Source organism: Sminthopsis crassicaudata, chromosome 5, assembly GCF_048593235.1.
Source record: "Sminthopsis crassicaudata isolate SCR6 chromosome 5, ASM4859323v1, whole genome shotgun sequence".
NCBI lineage: Eukaryota > Metazoa > Chordata > Mammalia > Dasyuromorphia > Dasyuridae > Sminthopsis > Sminthopsis crassicaudata.
The window spans coordinates 115,205,521-115,229,514 of record NC_133621.1 but is presented as its reverse complement, the minus strand read 5'-3'; the positions used below and the strand labels follow the sequence as shown (position 1 = coordinate 115,229,514).

At 36.0% G+C, this 23,994-nt stretch overlaps 1 protein-coding gene across 1 annotated transcript in view; it reads left to right on the top strand.

Annotated features, from left to right (window-relative positions):
* Nucleotides 1–23,994, top strand: part of SND1 (staphylococcal nuclease and tudor domain containing 1) — a 462,540-nt gene that overhangs the window by 286,774 nt on the left and 151,772 nt on the right. The window contains exon 15 of the mRNA XM_074268024.1: nt 1,878–2,019. Within this exon, the coding sequence (XP_074124125.1) occupies nt 1,878–2,019 (142 nt within the window). The remainder of the gene's footprint in view (nt 1–1,877; nt 2,020–23,994) is intronic.

Sequence of the window (23,994 nt, the reverse complement as noted above, 5' to 3'; positions counted from 1 at the left end):
AAGTGAAAAGGGTTTTAGTGTCTTTTGTGTTTATGTCCCATCATATTTGTCATACTTAGGTATTCTAGGCATTTTCCAAGTGTATGTAAAGTATTTGCACATAAATGTTTATGGGTGGGTGTGTGGGTGTATGTGTGTAAATTGTCCTTTTGGGCAGCTCGATAGCACAGTAGATAGAGCAGCAGGCATACTATTGGGACCTCAGTTCAAATCTTGCCTCTGACATGCATGTGATCCTGGGCAAATCACTCAACCCAGTTTCCTCATCTGTAAAATGAGCTGACAACTACCTCATTATCTTGTCTAAGTAAACCCCAAAAGCAGTCATTCAGAATCATGTACGTGAAATGACTGAACAACATATTATACTCAGTTGTACATTGGAAGAATTTCAACCAAGCTTATATGTAACCTTATTTATATTTTTAATAATATAGTGGGTTTTGGAAGTACTTTGATTAGATTACCATCTCACTTTTCTGCTATCTTCTTTTTGAGGAGACTATGAATCCTATTACTATAAATATTGTTTTAGTCTCCACCTATTTCACTGGCATTTCTAAATATGTGTGACTCCTCAGCTACTATGAATACTTTGATGACTTGTTAAATGTTCATTATCTAATATGCATTAATTTAGTTATAATAGTCCTGTTGCTTAGAAGCAAAGATTGAAAGTAAGGAATTGCAGCAACAGAGATAAGGTGGGCCTTTGGAGTCAGAAAAATATGGAGAGCCTTCTGCCCTCAAAAGTTTGTAGTTAGTATATGATTAATAATAAGTGTGGCAAGAGAAGGAAAGTCTTTTATTGCTACCTGGTATGTTACCCATGTGTTTTCTAAGGAATGCCTGCTTGCCACAAACCTCTTGACATATAATCTTCTTCAGATTTCTTCAGATGCAATAGTACTTGTTTAAAATAATCGCTGTAGTTTGATTGCCTTGAGATTTGGGACACCTTCAAAAAGCCAGGGGATGTGTTAAAGCAGATAATGTATGTCTTAATATATTCCCATAATGTAAATATTGCTGAAGTATGTACCTTGTGGTGAGTTCAAGTGTAATTTTTAAGATTAAGTATTTGCCTCTAAACTATACAATTTGATTTTGAATTTTTGTCTCTATCTTTGAAAGAATTTGCTACTGAGAAAAGTTCACTGGACCCAGAGATTATGTATATGATATGGATCTAAATATTATATTAATATTGCTTCTTATTTTGGTATTAGCGGTGTTCAAGTCAAGCTATCACAATTTTTCCCTAACTCTGACACTTTCCGAACTTAAATCATGTCCCTTGGATTTGTCTATACTCTAGAAATTATACATAGAGAGAAAATTATTGGCACATGAATAAACAATATCAGTTAATATAGAGTTTTGCAGATTGTGGCTTTAGCACATCTTTAGCACAACTAGTGAGCTTAACATTTTATATCTTATTTTTTCTTGTGCAACATGATAGATGTGGAAACATGTTTAGAAGAATTGCACATGTTTAATCTTTATTGGATTGCTTGCTGTCTAACTTATACATATGTTTGAAGGGGGAAATGAGCCAGAGCCTAAGAAGAACATGGTATTGGTTTTCTAAGCACCTAGGGGAAAGAACTTAGTGCAGCACAAAACTGATGCTTAGAAAGAATATTTAGGGGTAAGAGTAACAATACTGTTATAAGATGGACGTTTTTGTCTCTACAAATTTAGTGTACTTAGAATTAATAAAAATAGAACATCAATTGTATCATATCCATGATGTCTGGAATTTTTGATTATCAACACATTCCTGAGTTCTACTAGTCATTTGTTCCTTGGTCCTGAAGCTCAATGATACCATCAAATTATAAATGATTCTTTTTATTCTTTCTTCTGACCAGGATACCCAGAAAGCCAAGCAGTTCTTGCCTTTCCTCCAGCGAGCTGGTCGTTCTGAAGCTGTGGTAGAATATGTTTTTAGTGGTTCTCGCCTCAAACTCTACTTGCCAAAAGAAACCTGCCTCATTACCTTCCTACTTGCAGGTAAGTTTCATGTATTTTCTCTTTTCTCTTATGATGGTGATATTTTCATCTTTTCTAAATAAGCTGGGGCTCATTAAGAATTCTTTATTTTTTTCTAACTGATAATTGAGGCTAAAAAATTCAAATGATTCTTGCATACATGAAGGAAAAAAAGCATAATTCTAAAGAGATGTATAGAGTTCTTTTTGGTTTCTTCTGCTTCAGTCTTCCTCTACAATCAGAAACCTAATAATTGGCACTATAATGATTGTCTCTTAAAGCAGAATTCTTTGATATTTGGAGATTGTAATGAAATTCATTCTTTATCTCCTTTCAGAGCTCATATGATGGAAAGCCAAGCTTTCTGGGTTTCTTTGTCACCAACACTATGTTCTGAATGTTGGACATGTAATTTACCTTTCCCCTTCCTCTTTCTCACTACTCTAGGAAATGGGGGATAAACAACACAAATGGAGTGAAGAAACCTTCAAATTCATATAATCAATTATAATACTTCAGTACATCAGAAATCCATGATTTCATTATGAATATGCCATAAACATGTATCACAACTACTCTTTAACTTTATAAGTGATTTTAGTTATTTACTATGACTAAAATTAACAAACCTAAAGCCGATCTGGTAGTGAACTTTTCCTAATAAAGTTTGACCAGGGCGTAATTATTGCATTTAGTCTGTTGCCAGGTTACTATCTAAAAGCTTTTTCTTCTACTAGGTAGGCACTGTTTATGTTCAGCTGGTATAACCTTCAGAAACCCAGGAGAGATCATCCTTCCATGATATAGTGAGGCTTTGGAATAGGCCTATTGTGGGAAATTATTGACAAGCTATTTGACAAGATTCTACTTTAAATTCCTTTGCTGTCGTCTTATTTATGGAAAAACTTCAGAACGTTGTGAAGAACTTAGGTGTTTTCAGATTTCCTGCGTCCCCAATTTTTTATGAAACCTTGGGCATGACATTGCCTTTGTTTCCCAGTATTCCTCGGTTGTACTAAAGTTGATACACAGGGGGAACTCTGCCTCTCTTTTGTCACTGCATTTGCATTTCTCTTCTGTGTTTTATAGAAGCTTAATATGTCCTAAGCCAACAAGACTATGTATCATGCACTTTAAGCAATTTCCATTGCACTCAAGGAGCAAATTGCTTCATTTCTTCTCTGCTGGAAAATAATAAAGTTATTTTTTTTTTACAATAACCATCTCACAGAGGCTGATATCTGCAAGGGAAAAGCCATCATTTTGCTTCACTTCCTTTTCTTCAGTCATCTTTGAATGCTTAAGAGGCATACTTGTCTTGTTATTGCTGTCCAGGCTTCTTCATAACTGTATTAACTTCTTGAAAAGAATTTGCTTTTATAGGGAGAAAAATGAAGATGCCACTTGTTATCCCCCATATGATTGCCTTGTTTTCCTGAGAGGGAGATATCTATTTCTTTTCAGTAATTTGCCTTCCTGAGGCTATAGGTAACCAAATTGTGTCCTCTTTTAAAACCTCAGTAAGTGGGTTATGGAAAATAACTCCTTGAGGACTATAGGATTGAAGCACATAGTAACTGCTCAGTCATCATATTCTGTCCTAGGTCTTCTCATATAACCCTTAAGAAGTTAGTGATCAATATACTAATTGGTCCTTTGAGTGATTTATTGTTGTAAGACCATGCAATGAAAAGAATCCAAACCTTGCTGGGTACTTGGACTTCAGTTTCTGAATGGGTAGGTTCTAGCATAACTTTGCCTGACTATGATTAAATGGAGTCAATTGTTCAATCAGGATAAGGAAGCATATCATGATAACTTGGCTTGCCTTTGCATCAGAAATTACATGGCAGTTATACTTTATAATTATTCCAATTTAAAAGACAGTTCTTTGATAAATTGTATTGTGAAGAAAACAACACATGTATACTCATAACTAATATTTAAAAGTTTTTTTTTTTTCCTCCCCAACCACTATATGAACTTCATTATGTCAGAGAACTGTGATGGATCTTACTTCTGACCTCAGAAAGGCTTCTGCTTTTTGGATCAAGAAGTCTCTTTAGGTTGCTCTGAAACCTGATTCCTTGTTATGTGGCCCAGAGGCTCTGTAGGAAGAACAAGCAAGGTTTGGGTTGTCCTTTTTGTTGCCTGCTATACATCTTCACATCCATCATGACCTCATTAAGGGGTTTCCTGAATAAGTTGAGGAACTAGATTCAGTTTGTCTTTCTAGAGACCAACAGAGTGAATTAAAAGCCTTAAGCTTTAATTCCTTGTCACAAAAGCAGCTCCTCACTTCGTTTCTTCCTTGGCTAAACTTCAACATGAGTATTTGCTGACATCTAAATAAAAGAAACTAATGACTAGCTGCAATACTTGTGACAAAGCCCTAGTTACCAAATGGCTGGGTTTGGGCTGTTTGTTTGTAGAATTCATTGATTAGAAAATCATGTTTTCTAATGGGCAAAATATTTTCCTTCTTGGATTTGTCTCTTCTGTAAAGCTGTGCATGTGTTTGAACAATGTTCTTCTTCCCAGGGATAACTATAATACGCAGGACACCAGGAGGGGAATATCTCTGAAATTGCCAGCAGGTAGCTGTGTTTCTTTCCCCCTTCATGTTCCCTCCCTAATCTCTATTAGAGTCTCCTGCTTAAGAACAGAGATGCACTATTTGTTAATTAGTTTTCACACTTGATAATTTCATGTTTGAAAAGGTTTTAAAAGGAATTTTCCAAAGTTTGTAAATCTAGGCATTTTGCTCCTATGCATCAAAGCCAGGTGATTAGAGGATTTGGGCAACTCTTTCTTTGCTTTGTAGTTATACCTACAGTGCAGGATTTTTCAGGATTAATGTAGGCGACTTATGTAACAGGCTCACCTGGATGCTTTCTTGGTATAGTTTTCATTTTTGACTTCCTTACTATGTGATGGAATTCAACTTAAGGATCCTGGGTGTTGGATTTCTTTGACCATAGCAATTGGAGTTTATAGCATTCTCTGTGCTGACATAATCAGGCAGAATTGTTGAGTAAGTGAATTTATGTTCCCTTCATATTGCATTTCTTTGAGCCAATACATACTAAACTCATAACATGTGTAGACACTGTAAGTCCAGTGTATACAAAAACAGAAACAAAAAAAAAATTTAGTTCCTTCCATCAAGTAGTTCGCATTCCTTTTATTGGGAAATATAACTTAATGCTCCATTTACTTTACATGTTTTTATTAGGAAACACTCAAACTAAATAAAAGGTCTGGATTAATTTCCCATAGGAGTTGGCATCTAATGTGAATCTTGGAGGACCTCGAATTCTGAGAGTTAAAGATTAATTTTATTCCAGGCATGGGCAACCCTGTATGCTGGTACTCAGACTGGAAATAGAGGCAAGCTCAAGAAAAATTCATATTATCTGGCTGAATTGTTGAATTTCTCAAGGGGCAAAGTAGTAAATCATGCTGGGACCAGGAAGAAAGAGAGAAAGGAGAGAGAAGGAGGTTTCCTCTTCCTCAGACTGAAGGGAAATAGAGAATATGGAATTATAGAGAGATTCTGAAGTTTTAAAATAGAGGAGAAAAGGGAACTTACAGGTGTCTTCTATTTTCTTAATAAAGACAAACTGAGGCAAAATTCCCAAGTAGATTAAAATATAATTGGTAAATGTTTAACAAAATAAAATGTGATAGAATAATTCTAAGTAAATTTACGACCCCTTTTTAAGTTTGACATCACTGTGTAGGGGACTTGAGGCAAGAATAGGACATTTAGAACAAATATTGTTGGGAATATGCCTGAAAGTCAAGACAGAATAAAAGAACAGCCATACAGCCTAGTGGAACTAGTTGAGCACAACTGTGTAACTTAAATTTGTTTTCAGCAGAACTAAATAGAAGCAGAGAAAAAAGTGGGAATTACCTGAGGGTTGGAGCTATAAAATTCAGAAATAGTGAATACTTTAAGGATTCCACTTATTATTAATACTTTATTCTTTTCCAATTACACATAAAGATAGTTTTCAACATTTTGAATTTCAGATTTTTCTACCTCCTTTCCTTCTGTCTCTTCCCAAGGCAGCAAGCAATCTGATATAGGTTATATATGTACAATCATGCTAAATATATTTCTATATAAGTTCATGTTGTGAAAGAAGAATCTGACAAATAGAGGGAAAAAAACAACAACAAAAATGAAAATAGTTTGTCATGATCTACATTGAGCTTATAGGTTTGTTTGGTTTTTTCTCCCTCTGGATGTTGATAGTATTTTCTGTCAAGAGTCTTTTGTAATTGTTTTGGATCATTGCATTGCTGAAAAGAGCTAAGTCTATCATAGTTGATTGCTACATAGTGTTGCTGTTATTGTATATAATGGTCTTCTGGTTCTAGAAGCTCACTTCACTCAGCTTCAGCTAATATTACAGAAAAGAAAAATGACGTGAAGGAGGATATGTGGGAAAATTGGAACACTAATTCATTACTGGTGGAATCGTGAACTAATCTAGCCATTCTGGAGAGCAATTTGGAACTATGTCTAAAAGGCTATAAAACTCTATACCCTATCATTGAACAATACCACTAATAAGTCTATATTCCAAAGAGATCATAAAAAAAGGGGAAAGATCCACATCTACAAAAATATTTATAGCAGCTCTTTTTGTAGTGGTAAAAAATTGGAAATTAGGGAGATGACCATCCATTAAGAATGACTGAACAAGTTGTAATGTATGACTGTAATGGAATCCTATTGTTCTTTAAAAAAATAATGCGCAGACATTTCATAAAAAACATGGAAAGCTGGGACATTTTTGAGTGAATTTGGGACCAAAAGGTATAAGCATACCACTTGGGCTAAGGTGAAATATAGCTTATTGAAGTTTAGGTCAATATACTGGAAACCAGAGTGGTTTTGGAGGGGCTTTATATTGAGATGTAGCTTATTGATGAAGATGAAGACTGAAGGTAAATACTGAAGCAATTGGAGGATCAGGAAACGAAGGGGAAGTATAACCCAAGAGCCAGTATGTGATTACAGCTAATACTACATAGTATCTACATAATCATAAAGGCCAGTGGGGTTCAGGCTCTTGGGAGAATTGGTTAAGTAATGAAGGGCATCACTCTGAGCTGGAGGAAAGTGATTCCTTCCTCCTTGTCCATTTTTTTATAAATGTTTTTGGAGCAGGCAGGTCCACAGCGTGATAAAGTAGCAGGTGGCCTAAACCAGGTGGCTTTTCTGTCACAGTCCCTGCACCCTTTTATGTAGAGAGTGATCAGATGGAAAAGCAGGTGGGAAAAGTTAGCTGTACCTAGCAGGTCATTGCCTCCTAAGCTCTTGCACTTTAGTCCTCTGAGCACCTGGGTTTGGTTTGATTGGTGAATAATTGACCTTTTGCTATATAGCCAAAGCTATTCAAGGTCCTACTGCTCTGGCCTCTTCTCATGCATATTTATTTCAGCCTAGGACACAATCACATCCAGTTCTTGTCCTGCCAAAATCACTGGGTAGCCTACAATTGTATAAAAAAATCTCTCCTTCACCCACCATTCTCACCCCAACCCTCTCCAAGTTTAATAAATTTCCTCTTATTTCCCTTAATTAGGATAAAGGTCACTCAGTTTTAATTTATCTTAACTAGCACATTTATTATGTCCTTTGAAAAGAAAGAGAAACTGAGGTACAGTAACTTAACTCCTAATGACACTTGGCAAAACACTGATAGACTGACAATAAAGTCTCTTGTGATTGTTCCTTTTAAAATGTCTGCCTCTGGGAATCATCATTCATGCTGGAGGCACAGTTTAGGAAATTCACTTGATGTCTAGGGGCAGCATTTTTCAAACTGTATCTTTCAAATCTAATATATTAAAAAAGCTAACTGACCTCCCTTCATGGTTTCCCCATTTCTACCAAAGGTGTTAAAATCTTATGTATCAGTTAATCTACAAAACTCATAGCCATCTTTGACTTCAGATTCTCCTCTCAAATCCTGTTATTACATTTTCTCACATCTCTGAACTTTTCTTTATTCTAACTTTCTATACATACCCCATTTTAGTACAAACCCCAATTATACTATTTAAATAGCCTCCAAACTATTTTCCCTGCCTCCAGGTTGTTCATCTAGCTAACTCATCCAACAACATTGCCAGATTAATCTTCCTAATTAATCTTCCTCTGATTATATCCTACCCCTAAAAATAATTTCATATTATAAAATTCAACTTCCTATCCTGGCATTCAAAGTCTTTCGAAAGTACCATACCTTTCCAACTCTATCTTCAAGTACTCCACATTACTTCAAGGATGCTTGAAGTATTCTTTCACATATTCCAAGTTACAGTGTTCTGGAGACATGCTCTGGACTTTTCCTCACTCTGGGCTCTCCAGCTATAATCTCTTCAGCTAATCTATTTTAATTCCTTTTTACCCTTCAAATCCCAGATGAAATCCTTCTTCTTTTTAAAGTATCCATAACCCAGTTGTCTCCATGCATCCAACTTCCTATTTATATCTGTGCATTGTATCTAACATACTTTCTTATATTATACATAGCAGTATTTTTCTTTTCCCCTACTAGATGTTTTGTTTTGTTCACCATTCTATAATCCTCCTTAATTGGAAGAAAGATTCTCAAATTAAGTGGTTAGCGAATAATAAATGAAAGAATTTTCCTTCACAATGAACAGTATAATATTTTATAATATCTGAAGTCTAAAGGTACCCATGATGCTGATTCCATTGACAGCCCATTAAATAATCACATTCTCTGTCTTTTCTGTTTCTTTGTACCTGTTCATTTGTAGTGGGGAACAATATTATCCCCCCCCCCCCCCCCCCCGAGGCTGGGGTTAAGTGACTTGCCCAGGGTCACACAGCTAGGAAGTGTTAAGTGTCTGAAACCACATTTGAACTCGGGTTCTCCTGAATTCAGGGCTGGTGCTCTATCCACTGCACCACCTAGCTACCCCCTGAATCATTCTATAATTAATTCTATTATTTTAAATTACTATATAATCTATTCCACACTAGTTTGATAAATGGGGGGGGGTTGGGAAACAGGGGGAAGAGGAAGCTAGAGAGGCCTTATCAAGAAAAAACGTAAGCAAGCAAAAAAGAATTTATTAAGGACTTAACTGTGTACAAAGCAATGGGCTAAGCAAGTTCATCCTCAGGATAAATGAAAAGGCTCAGAATCCTAAAGGTAGCATCCTTTGGTGGAGGTGCTCCTTAGATGGAGAGGCCTGTTGGTTCTCAGTGATTCCCATCAAGGGCTACATCTTCCAGGCAGGAATGCACAGGGAGTTTGCACACGTGGTTTCTGGCCACTGGGAGACCAGAGGTTTGGAGGAAAGAGAAAAAGACAAGTGGGGACAAATGGGAAAGAAGAAGGTATTTTACACTTGCTTTATACCAAAACCAAGTGTGCCTCAGTATCTTCAGTGGAAAATAACATAGTAAGCATATCTAATAGTGATTTTATGTTGGCCATGCATTCTTTAGTGAGATTGTGATCCTTTTAATTATGTTCATAATTTATTCATTCTAACCTTTCTATTATGATGAGATTCAAAATGTTGGTGGCCTCTTTAAATCTTGTTTTTTAATAACAGAACCTATATTGAGAGAAGGAATACTCTTTATCTTTCCAGTACTAAACTGGATTACATAATTAAAGGCTAATTGAGATATCCTATTGTACTATCACAAGTCTAATTGTTAGACTCTCAGAAAATACTATTCTTAAGTAACATAAAATTTGTTGATACTTTTTAATTCAATTCCTTTCAGGTTCTTCAATTTAATTCTGATATTATTGAAATTTGTCAGGCTCCTTCTCTCCATATTTTTGTATTTGTTTTTTCCATCGATGGGTCAGGCATACTTTAGAGTCAACTAAAAGAATACATCAGGACTATAAACCTGATTCTGAGAATCTTCTTACCAGGCTAGCCTGCTTTTTGTTTAATGAAGACCCCAGGGTATGATTAATTAAGACAGGATAATAATTATAGCTGACATTTACATTGTTTTTAAAACCTTTTATATCCATTATTCTATTTGGTCTTCACAATAGCCCTGTAAAGTGTCAAACCCAAGCATAATTTTCATTTTACAGAGAAGGAAATTGAAGTTCAGAAGGTCTAAATGGCCTGCCTATTAACAATGGTAGAATTAAAATTTAAACTCAGGTAAACAGCAACTTTACTTGAGAGTCGTTTATATAATTTAATAATATTTCAGTTCCCTAGATTGTAAGCAACAATGGGAAAAGGAACTCTTTCACTGTAATTGTCTCCTACCTTCAACTGTCCAATTTTCTCCAAGGTTTTAGGAGAACCTGCAGGAATTTATCCCATCTTCTAAATGTGTGATCTCTTGTCTAGTTAAGTATAAGTTCTTTTGTTTATATCTGGTGTCTGAATCATAAAATACCTCAGATGAATCCCCTGTGATCCCTTGGCTACCTTAGAGATGATGCTGATAACTTAGAGAGCTCTTTACTTATCTTCTCATGCTCATTCTTCTATGCTATGTAACAGGCAGTTTCTGGCATCCTGTAATGGAAAAGATCAAGTGTTTATTAAGCAAAGAGCTTTACAAATATTATTTGCTCCTCACTATAACTGTGAGAAGTAGGTGCTATTATTATCTTCATTTTACAGTTGAGGAAACTGAGGCAGGTTAATAGATAAGTGACTTGTCTGTCACAAAATGAGTGAAGACTAGATTTGAAGTCCAGATTTGACTTGGTCCCAGCTCTATATCCACTGCCCCACTAGCTGCTTCTTGATGAACAGAAAATGTCTATATTGCTGTCTACTAAACCTGAGTTTCATGGATAATGCAATTTCAGAAATGTAAATGTAAATATTTTGCATTTGTTTAGGATGCATGTTCATCCTTTTTTTTCTGGCAATCTTCCCTATATTATTCTAGCTGATTTTTGTTAGAATGGACCAAAAAATAAATAATGAAAATTGTTCTCAGGTGCTTATGGGAAAATCCCTGGAATTCCTATTTTTCCCCCTCAAGGCTGATCAAAGATGAGTGGAAAAAATTATTCTCCTCCTTAATTAATTGCCTAACTGCATTCATAATGATATCTACTCATCTGACCCAGTTTTGTCCTTGTCCTCTCAATAGATATGGTCTTAACTCTTTTCTGTTTTTAGGACTCCTTGCACAGGAAATAAATTCAAAATAGCATTAACCCTAGAACATTCAGATGGTATTTGTCAGCAAAATGAATCCAAAAACTAAGAGCTATGACCTTTTTTCCTTAAAGTAGTTATATATTTTCTGTGTGTCCTTTTGAAAGTTCAAGAATTATGAATTCTTTCTGGTGGGAGAGATATCTCCCAGGGTTGATACCTGATAAGTAGTATGACTGCTTTTCCCTCTTTTTTTTTTTTTTTTTTTTTTTTTTTACCTTTTCCATGATTGGTTATGCCAGTCATCAAAATCTCATCAGCTTCCATAGGTTTGATGCTCAGATGACTCTGAAATCTAAATATCCAGCCCTAATTTTTTTTTTTTTCCTGAGGCCTACTATAGTCTCACATTATCAATTTCCTATTGATCCTTCTGCCTGGATTACCAATTGGCATCCCCAATTTGAGGTGTCTTAAAGAGCACTCATCACCATTCCCCCCTCTTCTTAATTACCATTCCATTAGCACTAACCACTCCCACTGCATTCTCCACACTTGTCCAGTCTTTTCATTTCTGCCTCCACAGTATCCCTCCTGTCTGAACCTTTCTTTTTAAGGCATTCAGCTACCACTGTAATTAAATCAGACTAGAACTTTTGCATTGCCTGGTTTTGTTTAAAACCCTTTGCCATGACTCTAACCTGTTAATCTTTCTAGCCAGATTTCATATTCTCTCCTTCATAGTTCCTTCCTGTCAGTAAAGCTAACCATCTTGCTATTACCTGTATGTACCATTTGCACAACTTGCATTCATGCTTTTGAACAGGCTCTCTTACAGGTCTGCATTGTTCTTCCTCCATCCCTCTCCCTATTTTTTGGCACCACCATCCCCTTTTAAGACTCAGTTTCAGTATCACTTTCTACACCAATTGTTTCCAATTCTTCCAGCTATTAATGTTACTCTACCCCCAAATTACTGTGTATTTTCCTTTCTGTATGCTTATTGTATCTTTTATCCTCTCCTCTCTTCTCTACCACCTAGATAGTTAAGCTCTTTAAGGTAGATAAGTTTCATTTTTATCTGTCTCCTCTTTGCCTACATATTGCCTTGAACATTATTAGGAGGCCCTTAAATGCCTCACATAATTTAATAAAATGTTTGTGTAATCTAGCTTCCCCCAAAGCTCTACCAGGCCTTAGAAGCTTACCTCAGAAAGTCTTTCCTCATTACGATTTTAATATGACCCCTTCTTTTAAAATTTGTGTCTGTTGAACCCAATTTCTTTTATCACCTTTGAAGCCGAAAAGCCTGAGAATTTTGGCTCATTGATGGAAATCATGTCTTTTGTTGGAGGACCAGCTTCACTAAATTTGGACTCATTACCAAGTTGACTTTATAATGTGATGACTTTTTAATCACAATTGTTAAGGAACTGTATGGTGCTGTGTTGTAGATAACATTGTAGGAGCACCTCATCAAAGTAAGCTATGGACTTTATTAAAGGTAGTATTATAAAATAAAATTAGGATCCCTTTTCATAGGTTCTGGGATTTCCTTTAGAACTACAAAATGACCTTAGAGATCACCTCACTAGTCGTTCCAGCTTTATAGATAAACTGAGATTTTATAGATAAACAAGATAACTACTGGTCTGTGGTTACATAGGATTGGGACACAAATCATTAGGCTCTAAATCCATTACTCTATACTATACAATAAACTATTTTAAAGATGCCTCTCTAGCCAAGTGGCTACATACCATTAGTGGCTGTAGAATATACTTGTGGCAAGATCCATGATCTCGGTTATTCTAAGCATTCTTTTTTTTTTCCCCTATTGTGTGACCCATGTTGCACCCATGGCTATTCTGTTTTTATAGAAATAGTTGTAATTTACCTGCATACCTTCATGACATTTGGGAAAACTTGGACTTAGTTAATCTAGTATGAGTTTTAATGATTCTATTCCCCTATCCTTGCATGCCTTATTTGCCTGAGTCTATGCATCTGCTAGTGATTTTTCTAGGGTTAATTTGGGCTTTTTTATTTTTAAATTGGAACATGGTGTCTGTCTCTTCTTTCTCTGTGTGTTTTGGATGCAGCCCCTATGCCAGGCATGCAGTTATTAACTTCACTGATACACCAGTTCACTCATTAGCATTTGCATTTTAAATTACAAGCCAGAGCAGACGACATTTATGCTATATTTGTACCACTGCCTTGTTCATGAATGATGTTGTGTGCGGGGAATTCAGAAATAACTTATCTAGGGCCTTGATTTATTTTTGTCTCTTTCCAGAAAATTGCGTTTTTTTTTTTTTTTCTTTTATTTTATTGGGAATTTGTTCTTTCCTAACTTTAGACATGTTTGTGAGTTCTGGATGAGCAACACTAGCGTGAAACCATCCTTTTTATTACAAAATAGTCATCATACATGAACTGAGGATCTTTTTATTAACATTTTGACCATTGTCAGACTACCTTACATAGAGAAAACAGATTTTTCTTGGAACACCACATGTAGATTATGAAGAGAAGCAAGCTCTTATTGCTATTAGCATTGTTAGTTTCATCCAGGTTCCTGTGGTTCATTAGGTTCAATTAGTATTTAGTGCTTGGCAAATAGGATTACAAGGGAAAGATAAAGCAGTTTTAGAAGTCGGCAGAGTCACAAACCCTGGGTTCAAATTCTTCCTCATGCTATGTCAGAGTGGTTTTGAACAAATCACTTATTCCATGAGCCTCAGTTTCCCATCTGCAAAATGGGGTTGATGATACCTATATGTTTATTTTCAAAATTTACAATACTTAATCTCGATTTTGTATTGAATTCTTCTTGTAGTCTTTCCTGCTTTTCTGGTGGCACATGAATGTGGAGAGATTTCTAGAGATGAGGCTTTACTAGACTTTACTGCTTTGTTTTTTCGTTTTTTTTCTCTGTTGAACACATTGCTTAGCATATTAGTTTAGAGATTCTAAACTGCTTATATTAAGTCTCTTGAAGCATTGTAAGTGGCAGCCACTATAATCAGATGGGAATTGGGGAGCACCAGGGTTTGTTTATTTTTAAAGTCCTAAAATTTCTACCCAAAAAAATCACATTTCCCTTATCCAACAGTAATTTCTTCTTCTTCTTCTTCTTCTTCTTCTTCTTCTTCTTCTTCTTCTTCTTCTTCTTCTTCTTCTTCTTCTTCTTCTTCTTCTTCTTCTTCTTCTTCTTCTTCTTCTTCTTCTTCTTCTTCTTCTTCTTCTTCTTCTTCTTCTTCTTCTTCTTCTATCAACGCATGGTTTTATATACATTTTTTTAAATTTTATAATTATAAAATTTTTTTTGACCGTACATATGCATGAGTAATTTTTTTTTATAATATTATCCCTTGTATTCATTTTTCCAAATTTTCCCCTCCCTCCTCTAGATGACAGGCAATCCCATACATTTTACATGTGTTACAATATAACCTAGATACAATATATGTGTGTAAATACCATTTTCTTGTTGCATATTAAGTATTAGATTCCGAAGGTATAAGTAACCTGGGTAGATAGACAGTAGTGCTAACAATTTACATTCAATTCCCAGTGTTCCTTTTCTGGGTGTAGTTATTTCTGTCCATCATTGATCAACTAGAAGTGAGTTGGATCTTCTTTATGTTGAAGATTTCCACTTCCATCAGAATACATCTTCATACAGTATTGAAGTGTACAGCGATCTTCTCGTCCCAACAGTAATATCTTCTTCACAAAACCTTGCACTATTATTTACTATTTAAGGAGCAAGCAAGGAAGTAACAGCTCTGGATTAGCATCTGAGAACTCCCACGGCAGGACAAGTCCAACATTTGATTTCTATAAAGTGAAATCATAAATTTAGAGCTGGATAGGACCTCCAACATGATTTAGTCAGGAGGTCAAAAGCTTTTTTGTGTCATTGATATGTCATTCTGTCTGTTGGAACCTGTAGAATGCTTCTTTGGAATGGTTTTAGATAAGTCAAATAAAATACATAGAAAACCAATCATATTGAAATAACAACTAAATTTTTTTATTTTTTAATTTCATAGACTTTCATGTTAACCCCTGATTCTAGCCCTGTATTTTTATCTAACATGTAGAAACTGAGGCCCAGAAAGGAGTAATGGGCTTGTCCTAAATAGTGATCATCTTAACAAGGATTCCATTTCAGTCTTTTGACTTTGAATTTAATGTTCCTTCTGTTGTAACACACTGTGTATCATAAAAGGAACACACCAACCTATAAGGAATATAGATATAGAGCTTAGGATCTTCTGTGAATGTCCATGTGCCCCCTGCAGTTAGCTCACAGAGAGGTCCTATCACCCTAGTACTTGGGTATACACACCCATTGCCTGGTTCCTTTTAGAGACCAGCTTCACACATTACAGGAAATTGGATTTGTATGTGTTTTGCTATTTAAGCACCTCAGGTAAATAGTTTCCTGAATTTACTCACTGTAGATGACTTTCAAAAGTCTGGAAGTTGTAATTGGAATAATTCCTCATCCTAGAATTGCTACTGATGGACCTACATTCTCTACACACTTGAGTACACAGCGCAACAAGAGCTTCGCAGGGTCAGGACTATATTTGTATCCGTTGGTACAGAAATGCTCCACAGGACACCCACTTAAACATCTGCTACTCTTCCAAAACATACACATGCGCAAGCATCCACACATGGGCTTACACACCTACCTTTTTAGCCTTTGAACCAAATACCCAGATTCTGTGCCAGTAGAAAGCTGAATTTGCAGCTAGGATCTGCCGAGTTAAAATTCTACCTCTGCTGGGAGCTGTGTGATGGTGGACAAGTCATTCAACCTGTCTGAGCCGGATTCCTCATTTGTAAAATGGGGATGATAGCTCTACCACTTAACTCACGTGGGGGTGGTCAGGCCATCATGTGAATGACAATTATTGTTAGTAGGTGCAAATGATTAGTAGATTTGGCCTCATTGATTTGTGCAGAAACCCCCTTCCCCTGCCCCCCTTTTCCTCTGTTTCTCTGAGTCATGTTGTGTTAGGCCATTCTTGTCGTAGGATTATCTCCCCTTGTGAGCCTTTGGACATTGTCCAGAAGCCCCCAACCCATTCAGTGGTCCTCAGTCCCACTCTTTAACTTCATCCCTGTTTAATAAATCTTTGTTGAAATTTTTGGCCTATGCTATCCTAATTATCTTCTTGGAGGCTTGTAGTCATTTAGGCCACATTACATGGGACAGATTTTCATAAAGTGGGTGATGGTTTCTCTAAGAGAGACAAGTAGTGAAGAAGTCTGGTATTTTTATCCTGAGTTATCTTGCAATAGGCAGAGGCATATGTTTCATATTCTCCTGGAGTGATTGCTGCCACTTGTACTTTAATTTATTGAATATTCCATAGAATAAGAATGACTTGCCCTTTCCCTCTAAACTGCTAGGTTATCTAGTTTTAGGTCTTCTTGTTGCCTACTGACAAAAAACTCGAATTAAATAGGTATGAACAAACTGCTTGAATGTGTTTGGGCAGATAACTCTTCTTCTCAGCTATTCGAAGTGCTCTTTGAAATACACCGGAGCCCTTTGTAAGCTGCTTTATAAGCTGGGAAGTCCATTGTGTTATTCTCTGCAGCCAGGATGTCTCTAACCTAAGTAATGTTTCCTTGGCTCTTAGCCAACGCTTGGTATTGGAAACTTGCGTGAGCAGCAAAACCACCCACCAGAGTCACTGTTGCAGCTGTTGCAGGTTGGAGGATTTGAAGAAATTGAGATTGCTGTTCTCAGATATTGGCACTTGCCTGGTGATGAATGACCAAGTCTGTGCAGTAGGATTCTGTAAGCTTCCCTTCAGCCTTTTATTTTCAACGCTCTATTGTGGTACCCATTCAATGGCCTCGTTGTGAAGAAGGCAACTGAATGAAGGGGTGAACGGCCTGCCTCTGCCATGATTCCCTCCCACATCAGCTTGAACTGAGTCCTTGATAACGGGTCTTTGAAACCCTGATTTGGCCCCAGAGAGAGAAACTTGTTGCCATATAAAATACATGCCAAAAGCTGGAACCCTAACCCTGGGCTTTAGACAATGAATTTAAACAAAAAATGGATGAGATCTTTTTTCCAATCTTCCTACTACCACAAGAATAGCCAAGGAGATGGGACAAAGGACCAGAGATAATCAACTGTAACAAATAACATTGCCAGGCAGTTTTCTATTTCTGGTAGGATTCCAGAGAAGTCTCCTACTTCTTTGTGCCTCTTCTTGCTTTATCTTTGTGCCTTTTTAAAAATTAGCTAAATTAGTTTTTAAAAATATATTGAATCAGAATATTAAGTGTTTTCTTGTTAGAAAAAAATGAAAGCTATTGAAGAAAATTTTGGGGGGAAAAAGATCTGTCTTCAAAAAGTTTTCATTTCTTGGCCTTTCTTTTTAATTGCATTCCCTGTCATAGGTACTGTTTAAAAACATAGAAAAGAGAGCAGTAGAGTCAAGATGGCAGAAAAGTAGGAAACAGTTCAATCCATCTCCCCACAAAATCCTCCAAATTGATTTAGAAAATGCATTTGACTGAATTCTAAAAAGTCATTTTTTCCAGGTTAGTCTAGTGAAGCAGAGAAGTCTCTGTACATAAGAACTAAGATCTGGCCAGGGAGGGAGGGGAGAAGAGAAGAGATATTAGTGAGATAAGGGCAATAGAGGAAAAATTTTGAAGGAAAAATTTCAAAAGAAAAATGAGAATTATGGGAAAATTAATAAGATAATTCATAGTGGTATCTTGTTAAAAAAAAAAACAATTGATTGGAAAACAGATCAAGGAGAAAAAAAAAATTAAAGAATCATCATACTGTCTGAATATTATGACCAAGAAACAAAAAGAGCCTAGATAGATATCACATTTCAAGAAATCTTAGAAGAAAACTTTAGAGTTTTAGTACCAGGAATCAGAGTAGGAATGTAAAGAATCCACTGAGCATCTCCTGAGGTAAGAAATAAAAACTCTAGTAGCATTTTATCTAAAAGCCAGAGCTTCCAGATTCCAAAAAAAAAAAAAAAAAAAAAATCTTTCCAGGAGCCAGGAAGAAAGAATTAAAAGTACCAAAGAATCATAGTTAGAATTACATGATTTAGCAGCTATTGCTGTAAAGGAACAGAGAGCTTGGAATAAGATTCTAGAAGGCAAAGGATGTAGACTTACAGCTAAAAATAACCAGCAAAATTCAATATAATACTATATAGAAGATGGAGGGAAAATGAATATGAAAGACAGCACTTCTGAGCATTCCTTTTGAAAATAGCAGAACCCTGTGAGAAAACATTCAAATTAAAATGTTGAAGTTAAACATGAAAAGTGACCATAAAGGACTAAACAAGGATAAACTATTACATACAAATATGGGGAGATGATACATGGGAATAGTTCTTTTGTGCATTGATGAACATAAGGAGAGAATGGAAAGAGAGAGTAAGAATAAGGAATAGAAAAAAAAATTATATGATGATGTAATCATTTTATAAATAAGGAAAAAGAAAGGAGTGGCAGTTAATACTTCTTTTTCATCTGAATTAGAAGAAAAATAGACACACACACAAACATACTCACATAGAATGGAATACAGAAATTTCCCTCAACAGGGGAACTGGGAAAGAGTAGAAGGAGAAAGAGGTTACAGATTACAGGCAGGGTTGGTTTTAAACAAAATAAACTCAAACTGAGGAGGTACAAAAATATAGCTCGTTATGAGATAGCAAAGAATGGGAATCTAAGAAGGTGCCTATCAGTTGGAGAATAGGTGAACAAGTTGTAACATTTAAATGTGATGGATTATCATTTTCCTACAAGAAATCTTAAAGGAAATGGTTTCAGAGAAGCTTGGGAAGATAGTTTGAACTGGTGATTGCCTAATGATAGCAATGTGGTAAAGACAAATGATTTATAAAGGCTTAATTCTGCTCATTGTAATGACCATCCACAGTACCAGAGGACTAATAATAAAGCATGCTACTTCCTTACAAATTCAGAATGCAAGCTTACTTTTGGACATAGCCAATGAGGAAATTTGTTTTGCTTTGACTAGTCATAATTTATGACTGAGTTTTGTTACTCCTTCAGTCCCAACAGAGGGGAATGGATTTTTGCAATTTAAAAAAATATGTGTGACTATGTGTATATATGATTTAAAAAAAAAAAAAAAGATTGTTTTTAAAAGAACATAGAAAAGATTCTTGCCAGTTGGAATTTGTAAAAGGATCTTCAAATCATCTAGATTTTTGTTTTTGCTAAACCACTAAATAGCTTTGTAACTTTGAACAGGTCACTTATAGTCTGTGGGGCCCAGTTTACTTATTTCTAAACGGAGAGAGATAGAATAGATAATTGCCAGCATCTCTTTACTAAAAAATTATAGGTTCATTACATCAACTCTTAATTAGCTTTTTCTGAGTTCCCTAACTTTCCTTCTTTTGAGGCGCTTAAATTTGAGGAGTTGCATGATGGATATAGAGCAAAGACAAAGGATCATAAATTTAGACCTGAAAGGACCTATGAATACCATTGAATTTAGCCCATTTTACAGATGTGAAAACTGAGACCCAACAGTCACACAACTAGTGTCTAAACCCAAGTCTGACTCCCAAGTCCCACTATACCACACTGCTTCTCAAAAAGTCATGACCTAGCCTAATTTTAGGAAATAAAGTTGGTTTTGGTTTTGTATTTTCCCACTTAGTAGGATAGGTGGTGGAGCTTAGCCATCATTATGGCTGTGAGGGCATGCTTGAGCATGTGACTATAGATGAAAGAGCAGGTCAAGCCTGTGGGGTGGGTTTATGATCAGGGAGCATGGTGTTTATGGACAAATTAAACTTTCTCTCTGAATAAGCAAAAGTCCTAAGTCAGTTATTATAGCTTTACCACTTCTAATGGGCCCTGTGCAACTCTTATAAATTATTCAGCTGCTTCCCTAATAAAAGGCCAAGCATCTCAGCTAGCTCTGGTAATTCTCAGGGATATAGTGTGGAGAAAGCAAGAGCAAATCATTTGCCACCCACCAAGAAACCTGTCTTACCTCCCCATTGAACTTGACTTTTGTGTTAAATCAGTCCATAGAAGAGCACTTGAAGGAGTGATGACATATAAAATAAAGTTTTAACTGAAGTGTTAAAATTGTGGTCTGTTCTGTAAAATGTCTGCTTTCCATTAGTCCCTTGTTTGTTACGTTCTTGTGATAAAGATGTGTAGTATATACAGTAAAGCTAGTTGTGTCTAGGTGCTATGAGAAAACCTGGGAAAGAAACTAAAAAGAAGATATTTCTAGCCTTTGACCTGAAATTGTCTAGACAGAAAAAAAAAAATGAAATTGTGTGTCTGTTTTGTACATGCACACTTTCCACATCACCTATATTTTTTCCTTTTCCCTTCCATTTCCGAAAAAGAATAATCATCTTAGTCTTATGGGAACTGATTGTCAAGGCTTGCTCTACTTCTACAGTTATTATCCTATTTCTGTTAATCGTGAACATGAATTCTAAGGTTCATCTACCTGTATGATTCTAATCATACTGTAACATAGTTCTTCTATACTGTTGATGACAATCATGTTATCTTTATGTTTCTCTCCTAGTCTTCCACTGCACTTACAAGACTTAGAGGGGATTTTATGGCATAATCAGACCAGAAATATAGGAAGCAATAGGTTTTTATTGTAGCTGGTAGTTTACATAAGAATCCATAAGACCTAAAATAATTTTGAGAGGCGAAGTGGCAGTGCTCTAGAAGGAAAGAAGAGTCAAGGAAGAATGGATAAAAATTGGGTGGTTATTGGGACCTTGGGTAGCCTAAATTCAGATCACCCCTAGACCAGGGAATGGTCAGAAATTTTCTTTAAAGAGTCTGTCCAGTGGTCCAGTAGTCTGTCCAGCTTAGCATACTAACATCCAGCAAGGTCTCCATCACTTTTGGTTGGTGTGTCCCTGATTATCAGTTATCTCTGGGCCAGGATAGCTCCCTGAGATAAAGCTCATGGGTTATAAAAGACCTTGGCAGACTCTTGCTTGACCATATGGTTGATTTACTATTCTAATGTAGGAGCTCACATGAGAAGTCTGGCTGAACCAAGTAAGAAAGAAAGGCATAGGATATAACAATTTCAAGACAGGGTGAAATTAGTGGGTAGAAAGAAGGAAAGAAGACGGTCCAGTGTCCAGAGAAAGTGAACTTGCTTCAAATGAACCCGAAACATCTCAGAACTCTTTGTGGATTTTTCCAAACATACAATCCATCTCATGTTATAGCTGGGAACAGTGAAGTTTGGAAGAAAGAGGAATTTAAGATTTATCTTGCACTTTGAGAACTTGAAACAACTAGAGTAGATTTCGCTTTCATCACAAAGAATTGTTTTTCATATAAGGTCCTGTTTCCTTTTCTATTCTACTACCTTCTGTGTCTTTGTCTAGTAGGCATCAGATGTGTCTCTCTACATCTTACTGAAAGGCAGGTTTTATTCTGGACAAACACTTGTACTCAGATATGAATGTAGCCTTTCCATCTTTTTTAAGATTTTTTTTTTTACTCCTTTGTGAATGGTGTTCATTCTTTTGTACTAGTAATAACTGTCATCATCATAAGAGTACTACTATTAATAGTATTTGTTCTACACTTAATGGTCCAACCCTTGGCTACCGGGCATTCTACTCTTTTCCTAGATACTGTGCCATGACGGAACATAGCTACAATATTCTAAAATAGGAAACTGTGTTTTAAGATTTTTAAAGAAATATTAGTTGCCAATGGGATATGTTTATTAATTCAAAAAAGCTAATAGTATAGTCTAGTAAAGTTTCCTAAGAGACCTGCTTTTAATCAATTTAGTTGATTAAAATCAATTTAGTAATTGTTGAGAGCCTACTCCAGGAATATGAGCTAAAGAACACCCCCCCCAAAAAAAATTGAAAATATGGTTTACATCACAAATGTGTACATGATATATGCACATGAAATGCCATAAAGTATGATCTCTGGTTTTTCAAGACTGGATTGTGGACCTAATAGCTCTTCTTTAGGTTCTTTTTCTCAAGACCGAAGATGATATAGTAGAAAGAGAATCAAGTTTATTGGAAAACTGACCTGGATCCTCCTAACTATCTCATGCTTAATTTTCATTCTGAAATGTTGTGATAGGATCAGTTGCTTGAATTGCCTCCATTTCCTTTTCACCCTAAGCAGAATGTTTATTGGTAATACCTGACTGCTTAAGAGACGGTCCAGTCTCATTCCTCACTCACTCCATAAATCACTCTAATTTGCTGACTGAGCTCAGTTTTTAAGTATCTTGAGCTCAAAGGTGAGTTAGCCAAAGGCTAGTGCTAATATCATTGATTAGGTTCCAGGAAGAGCAATTACAGTCCTAATGATAAGAAATACTATGGACATTTGAGACAAGAAAGAAGAGAATTTGTGAACTGGAGGAAATTAGGGTGACAACCTGGCCTGCTTGGCTAGTTTTTCTCAGGCAAGCTTCTTTGTGTCTCAGTGTCTCCCTTATAATCCCCTTTATGTGTCCCAACTATGTCTTGTTGGTGCTCATTGCAAAGTTGGTCCTAAGCACTAACTTAGGTTTGCTTTGAAATGTCACGTGCTGGTTCTTTTTGTTGTGTGTGGGTTTTTTTTGTTTTTTGTTTTTTAGTTATGGTTTGAAATATACAAAATGTGAAGCTCACAACTTTAAAGTTCCTGTAAGAATGCTGGCTCACCCACTTCACACATGGAGTATATTAAGGTTCACCTTTAGCAACAACCCAATTAGTAATTGCCAATACTGCATACATATGGTGTAGGAGAATTAACAGTTGCTATGAGAACCTTAACTTTTGCATTCTCTGACTCATTTTACGGTGAAAGATGTTAATGTAAATGTGTGTTTTGAATTAACAATAGTTAAGGAATTGGGGGAATGTATAGAATACATATATAAATGGTATTTTATTGAAAGTTACTTTCTTCCCACATCATTTTGAATAGTAGGTACTCTGCAAAAAAAGCATCTGGTACTTATTCCATTCTGCCAGTCTACAGTCATGGAATTGAAAATTTTCCATGATCTCAAAGAAACAAAAAAGTGTGACCTTTATTTGCACCATATTCTTAAAAGAAAGAAAGAAAAAACACCTCAGACTTAAGTTTGTCCTTTGAAGAAGGTAGATTTTAAAATGTTAAAGTTCAGAATGTGAAATACATACTGTAAGCAAGCTTGCATCTTTAACTATAAAATTCAACACAATGTTTCCTGGAGGTGTCCTAAAGGACCCCCACAAAAAAAATATATGTATATGTATATATATATATTTGTTTTCTGTTTTGGTTTTTTGAAGGTCATTGTGTTGGAGGGTGTTTTCATCTCTCCTCTCCTCTTAATTTTTTTTTTAAACATTTCCACAATAGTCCTTAGTGGATGCCATTCAAGTCTGATATCAGCAGAGCTGCTTAAATCAGTCTACAGGCACACTGATCTGAAGCTATACCTCGAATCAGCTTATATACCTCTCCTCACCATGAACGCGTTTCACATGTAGTATCAGTATCTCACCCTCCACTTACTGGATCCAGTAAAGAAGTTTACTAACCCATCCTTTATGACTTAGCAAACTCCCACTCCTTACTTTTCACCTTACCCATTCCCTGACTGCCTAAATGTGAACTCCTACTCACATGTAGTCATATAGCAGGGAACTTGGGTTGTCAGAAAGCCTTGAGCCCCTTCTTAAACAACCAAGTTGCCTGTGCCTAGAGAGGGCCCTTCCTTGGGGTTCCAGTTTGGTGTAGTTCTGGCATGGAGTATTCCTCTCTGTCCAT